The sequence below is a fragment of the Nicotiana tabacum genome, chromosome 13 (assembly GCF_000715075.1).
Source record: "Nicotiana tabacum cultivar K326 chromosome 13, ASM71507v2, whole genome shotgun sequence".
Taxonomy (NCBI): Eukaryota; Viridiplantae; Streptophyta; class Magnoliopsida; order Solanales; family Solanaceae; genus Nicotiana; species Nicotiana tabacum.
Genome location: NC_134092.1, coordinates 101,822,166 through 101,829,447, shown reverse-complemented (window position 1 = coordinate 101,829,447; position 7,282 = coordinate 101,822,166). Strand labels below are relative to the sequence as shown.

The following is a 7,282-nucleotide window of genomic DNA, read 5'->3' as shown; positions in this document are numbered from 1 at the left end:
TCTATCTAATATAAGTTAAATACATAGATTATGGGTAGATTTTAACATGTAAACTTGTAAAAATTATGGGTTTAGATGAAAAACCTAAGTTTGATAAAAATGAAATTTCACCACGAAAATGATTATGGAATGGGATGAAAGTTATATATTTGAATTCGTAAGGTTATGGGTAATGATTTTATTCGAAAATATCAGGAATCTGGGCACGTGGGACCGGAGGTAGATTTTTAGAATCTTCCAATTTGGGTGGAGGAATTACTCTAATAGCTAAATTATTTACTTTTGAGCGTATATTGATTAATTTATACAATATTTGACTAGTTTCGGATTATTCGGCACCGAGTTGAGGCTTTAGGGTGAATTTGAGACCGAAAAGTGAGCTTTGAGATAAGGTAAGTCTCTTGTCTAACCTTTTAAGAGGGAATTTACCCCATAGGTGATTTAAATTAATATTTGCCTCTAACTATGTGGGCTACGTACGCACGAGGTGACGAGAGTCCGTGTGTAGATACTATTTATGCTTATGTCCGAGTAGTTTAGGACCCAAATTATGAATTACTTGTAATGTTTGCACCCTACTTGCTAATTAAAGTGCCTAAATTAAACTAGAACTTATTAGAGGGATTGTAAAAGACCTAAATTCACTTGCTTGAATTTTGAGCGGTTACTTGACCATTAATGAAAATTATATTACATTGTGTATTAGCCTTGTAATAACGTTTAAGTCAAATAGTTATAAAGTATCCTCTCTTCTTGCGGAGCGGGCCGAACGCCTCGGCATTAGAAAAGATATATCTATTATTCGTGTCGGTCAACCCTCTACAATGTACACATTATTCTGGATCGAACCGTACGACCTCGACATAATCGTGCGTGATAACACTCGAAGTGTAATTATATATTTGATATCTTTTCCTAGCTTGAGAGGCTAAAATTGTATAAGACAGAAATTTATTTGGGACTCGCCATGCATGAAAGAATTAATTACGTTCTGCTTTTTATTGAGTTATTATTATTATTTACATAACCCGTACTTATTTAGAATTCTGTATTTCTTTACTTTTAGCCCATAGTAAGTATCGATGTTGACCCCTCGTCACTACTTCTTCGAGGTTAGACTTGATACTTACTAGGTACATGTTGTTTGTGTACTTACGCTACACTTCTGCACTAACCGTGCAGGATATGAGGTAGGTGCATCTGGAGGTCACCCCAGCGCGCATCCCCGATACCATGAGGTTTAATGGTGAGCTGCTTCCTTAGCCGTTCTGGAATGTTTATATATCTATGATTGCACTCAGATGCTTTTATTTTATTTATTAAACTTTCTACTTCTTAAATCTCTTAATAAATAGAAGTTAATTACTTGAAAACCTATTAAAAGGAGTCATCATGTAGTACGGTCACTGTTGTCTTGCCTAGCGGCGACGTTGGGCGCTGTCACGGCCTATAGGAGAAATTGGGTCGTGACATGATTGTTCTCTTATGGGCCATGTAAATCAGAGCATGAGCCTGCCCCTCTAACAACAATTATTGCATGTTTAGCTTAACTTTTACAAAACTTAGTATTTAATAAAATACTCCCTCCATCCTATTAAAGCACCTAATTTTTGGTATGAGTTCATTAAGAAAATTTACAATTTTGTTGAAATTTATATATTTAAAATTATGTGAAAAACTAATACAATTCAACTTAGTTAATAATCAAAATATTTAAAAGAGGTTGAGTAAATCATGAAGAAATAGCTATTTAATTCCATAAATAGTAATAGTGTCACGCAAAATAGGATAGAGGAAAACTTGTTGGGCACCTATGTCAAAACTCAATTGAGCTTTACCCAGTAGTAAGAATAAAGCATTTTTCGCAAGTTTGAATCCCTATAAGAAGCATGGATAATTTCCTATATATGCTAAAATGGGACCCTAATCATTGTAACTACTAATACTATATTATGTTCAAAATATAGAAATAATTGTTTTACAAAATATAGAAAACCTCCAATAAATCTGACAATATTAGGGATATTAATAATTTCTAAATTTTAAGATAAGACTATGACCTAAAACTAATATACAATATTAAGACTAAAGAGTGTGTATCGATATTTAATATATATTTAAAAAGTAACGAACCAGACAAACACAACATATGAATATAAAAATTATCATTTCAATTGCACTCGACGACTTGTCGTATTTTGAAAGCGATCAATGATTGCATCATTAGGTACACTTTCAAATACTTCATCCTCTATATAACAAACTAAAAAATTATTCAAAAAGTCATCACCAATCCTGCTTCGCAAATCATTGTTAATAAACTTCATTGGAAAAAAAGCCCTTTCAACCTTTGCAGTAACCGCGGGTAATATCAAACTCAACTTCACAAGCAAATAAATTAGTCCCCATGTCTTGTGAATATTTGTTTTAACCGATGTCTTCGAGAGATCTCCAAACCCTTTCAAGTTAGAAAATGCATTGTCCATTTCTCGCATATAGTCCATATAGTTGTCAAGTTCACAACTAAAATCTTCAAGATTAGAAGCAGTGAACTTATTTGGATAATATGTAGCAAGTTTCATAATCTTGTTTTTATCATAATTTGCAAAAGAATCATCGGGACTCAAACTAGCCATACCAAAAAGAAGATTAGTATTAACTTCACTAAAACGATTGTTAAACTCCGAAAGTTGCAAATCAATAGAAGCACAAAAACTTTCTACGTGCAAATGATGAGAATATGTAACAGTTGAGCTTTTTTGCTTCAACTTTCCAAGACCATACTTCTCATCCATTTCTGAGATCATAATACCATTCTTATCACAAACTGAAGAGATATCTTCTATCAAAGAATTCAATTTCGTTTCCCTCACTGTTTGCAATTGCCTCTTTGTGAAATCAACAACTTTTCATAGCACTAACAATATCTTGATATTTTATTTGCAGAGTCATATTCAAATCATATGTAATTGACAATATGTTTAACATCAAATGTAATTTACACACAAACTCATAAGATCTTATATCTTCCACTGGACCTTTTGCCAATGCTTTCTCCTGATAATTTGAATCCTCATTTGCAAGAACTCCAAGTACATGAATAATTGATGAAAATAAAAAAATAAAGTTACGCAATGTCTTAAAGTGAGATCCCTAACGGGTATCACTTGGTCTTTAAAGTCCAAGTTCTTGATTTAATTCACTTCCTGTATGAACTTCACCAAGAACTAATAACTCATCTACTTTTTCAGCTTGATCATCTCTAATCATCTCTCTACGCTTATAAGAACCTCCAACAACATTCAAAACATTAGCAAGAATATCAAAAAAAAATATTTACATCATGGTGTTTCTTTGCAACAACTGCAAGATTCAATTGCAATTGATGAGCAAAGCATGAATTTGTAATGCATGTGCAGTTGTAATTGCAATCGATGAGCAAAGCATGAATTTCATATTAATCATTTCTTTTTGTAATGCATGTGCAGTTGTAGCTTTAACATGAACATGACCAAGGAATCGCTCAATAAGTTCACCTTCCTTGTTGACATAGAGCAGAACAAGAGCCATTTGTTTCTTATGAGAGACATCCTTAGACTCATCAACTAATATCCCAAAAAGATTCCCATTCAAGTCTTCAATAATTGCTTTCACCATTTCTTTTGTACAAGAATTCATGATATCTTTTTGAATATCAGGAGAAGTCATGGTGTTATTTTTTGGAGCTTTTTCTAATACCACATTATTCACATATTCTTTCCTATCTGCATACCATTTTAAGAGATCTAAAAAATGGAATCTTCTTGTAGAAGTTACACTCTCATCATGGCCCCGAAAATGCATTTCTTTTTTCAAAAGATACCTTATCACATCAATTGAAGCAATCAAGCGAACTCAATGTTAAATTTTAATTTTTCCAGACTGCTTATCCAAAGAAGTTAGAATAGATTGTGCTTGGTTCATTAAATCTAGAATTGTCTTGAAACATAGATTATGAATACTATTCACACCACCCACATGTGATTTAAGCATTTCTAAACCTTTATTCGAACCTCTAAAATGATCTATTGTGAAAGCATCACCTACTTTTTCTCTTTATCCTCCAATCTCATTTTTAAACAAGTAATAACATAAACAAAATGTTGCATCTTGTTTAATGCTATATTCTAACCATTCAGAATATGTAGTTCTAAACCTATCAAGACCCAATTTCCACTATAGTCCGTGATGGCGCCTAACATCGCTGCTAGGCAAGCCAACAGTGATCTACCCATTAAATTGTTCGCTTTAATATTTTCAAAATAATTGATTTTATTTAATGAGATAGCTATTAATAGGAAATTATAGTAAAACCAAGCATCAAATAAAGAAAAGAGTTAAGTTGTGAATTTTATATCCAAAACTATAAAATGTCTACTAGAATACTCTAAAAACCCAGTGTCACAAGTGCATGAGCAAACTAGTAGAATATACAAAACATCTTATACTACTGTGTGGAATAAGATAGATAGAAAATAAATACAATAAGAAGAGACTCCGGGTGCTGCAGAACGGACATAGAGAGAAGCTTACCACTAAGCCTCTGGGGTAAGAGGGGTACGCTGAAGGACAGCCAGATGCAACTACCTCAGATCTTGCACGATCAGTGCAGATGTGTAGCGTGAGTACATAAACAACATGTTTCGAGTAAGTATCTAGTCTAACCTCGAAGAAGTAGTGACGATGGGTCGAATTCGATACTTACTAGTGGGCAAAATACATAATGTACAAGATTATTTGACAGGCATGAAAATCAACATTAGTAATGGAATAAGAGGCAATAATTAAATGACCATTTATCAAATAACAATTAAAAGTCCCCAATCATTACATTATATTCTCAACAAGTATGGCTTAACATGTAATATAAATTTTCAAGTCATGACACACATATCAAGTGAATAGGACTCCGAGTGACAACACGCACGAGTTATGATGAGGTCGTACGACCCGATCCATAATATTCGTGTACATATACTACCAAGGTCGTAAGGTCCGTTCCATGGATATCCCATATATATATATATATATATATATATATATATATATATATATAGGGAAATTATTGCCGATTCGTTCGACCCGATCCACAAGAATATGGAAACTTCACGAATTTTAAATTTCACATTTACAACTCCGAGGTAAACCCAGGAAAGGATATAATTTCCATCAATAATTAAACATTTCCACCAACTCTCTAAGTAATGAAACTCAATTTAACATGATCTTCAACCAAGTTTTACTCACTAATACAAGTAATTAATCTAACAAGTTGAGTCCAAATAGTGCAAGTAATGGCATAACAAAGGCCTATTTCTACCAGGACATACCATGAATTCTAGCTATGCACTGACTCTCGTCACTTCGTGTGTATGTAGCACCCACAATTAGTAGCGAATAGCAACTTAAACACCTATTGGGTAAATTTCCTCTTACAAAGTTAGGCAAAAGACTTACCTTGTTCCCTAGTTCACTTTCCGATCCACAAATCACTCTAAAGCTTCACGTCGGTGCCGAATAATCCGGAACTAGCCAAATATTATATAAATTAATCAATATATACTCAAAAGTTCATAATTTAGCTATTAGAGTAATTACCCTACCCAAATTGGAAGATTCCTAAAATACGCCCTCGGGCGCACGTGCCCGGATTCCGAATATTTTTTAAGATAAATGTTACCCATAATCTCACAAACCAAAATATATAATTGCTACTCAATTGCATAATCATTTTTGTGTTCTAATCACAATTTTATCAAAACCTTGGTTTTTCAGCAATATTCTAAAATTTTCACAATTTTTATGTTAAACTGTACCCAAAATATATGTATTAAACTCATATTGTGTAGAAATTACTTACCTCAAAGTGCTAGGTGAAAATCCTAATTCAAAGAGCTCTAAAGTCGACCAACAAGTGAGAGAAATGAACCAAAAAGCCCAAGTCCTGACTTTTAAAAATATTCTACCCAGGTGTGCCTTCATCGCGATTGCGAACAAGCCCTCACGATCGCGAAGGAAAAACAGAAGGACCCAAGAAAATCCCTATTCGCGATCGTGAGAGGACATTCGCGAACGCGATGCACTGAGCCTTCTCCTCATCACAATCATGTGCCCTCAACCGCGAATGCGTAAGGCAATTCCTTCTTCGCGAACGCGACCCCTACCCACACGATCGTGAAGAAGGAAACCAGAACCAGTAGTGACAACATCTTGGACTTAGCTACGGGCGGTCAAAAACTCAGCTGAGCCACCCGAGACCCCGTCCAAATGCACCAATAAGTACATAAACATAATACGGACCTACTCGAACTCTCAAAACACGTAAAAAATATCAAAACTACTAATCGCACCCTAAAACCAAATTGAATCAAGTTATGAACTTCAAGCTTTTCAACTTACTCCGAACGCACTGAATCATACTTAAACTACTCTGAATGACATAAAACTTTGCGTGCAAGTCATAAATCACCATACGGAACTATTCTCAAGCTTGAAATTCTAAATGGACCTCGATAAATATAACAACCCGACCGGTCTTTTTGTGTATTAGCGCTCTATTTGGTGGCTTAAGGTCTCAAGCAGCTCCGTATTATGTGTTATGACATGTGTGAGTAGTCGAGTTTGGACTTCGGATGATTTCGGATTGTTGTGGAAGAAGGACTCGTGTTTTAGAAGCTTAAGCGGTAAGAGTTGACCGGAACTTGACTTTTGTGTAGACGACTCCATAATAGAATTTTTTTGGTTCCAACAGTTAGTATGACGATTGTGTACTTAGGCGTGCATCTGGATATGGATTTGGAGGTCTGTAGAGTAATTTGAAGCATTTAGGCGAAAAGTTGAAAGTTGAAATTTTTGGAAGGTTGAGAGGTTTGACCGAGAGTTGACTTTGGAAATATCGGGATAAACTTTTGATTCAGAGAGTTGGATTAGCTCTGTTATGTCATTTGGGACTTGCATACAGAATTTGGCATCATTCTGGGTTGATTTGATGTGTTTCGGCATGGGTTTTAGAAGTTGAATATTCGAAATTTCATAAGTCCGAATCAAGGTGTGATTTGCAGTTTCAATATTGTTTGACATGATTTGAGACCTCGAATAGGTCCGCGTTATGTTACGAGATTGGTTGGTATATTTGTACGGAGTTTTGAGTGGCTCAGGTGAGTTCCGGATGAGACTCGGACAGTTTAGACCATGTTGAATGATGCTGGTTCTATGCAGAACATGGTGCAATTGCATCGGCGAA

The 7,282-nt window shown here is 34.7% G+C and overlaps 1 protein-coding gene across 1 annotated transcript; it reads right to left on the bottom strand.

Annotated features, from left to right (window-relative positions):
* Nucleotides 1–2,165: 2,165 nt before the first annotated feature.
* On the bottom strand, nt 2,166–3,708 carry LOC107772737 (uncharacterized). Its single transcript, XM_016592216.2, has 4 exons — nt 3,381–3,708; nt 3,204–3,290; nt 3,007–3,086; nt 2,166–2,888 (listed from the first exon to the last, which is right to left on the bottom strand). The coding sequence occupies exons 1-4, from the start codon at nt 3,706–3,708 to the stop codon at nt 2,166–2,168; spliced, it is 1,218 nt and encodes a 405-aa protein (XP_016447702.2).
* Nucleotides 3,709–7,282: the final 3,574 nt, after the last annotated feature.

Coding starts and splice junctions, on each gene's coding strand:
- LOC107772737 (XM_016592216.2), bottom strand. CDS start 3,708: ATGACTTCTCCTGATATTCAAAAAGATATCATGAATTCTTGTACAAAA. Junction 3,291..3,380: donor TCATGCTTTGCTCATCAATT/GCAATTGAATCT, acceptor ATGTTGTTGGAG/GTTCTTATAAGCGTAGAGAG. Junction 3,087..3,203: donor TGGTGAAGTTCATACAGGAA/GTGAATTAAATC, acceptor ATGTACTTGGAG/TTCTTGCAAATGAGGATTCA.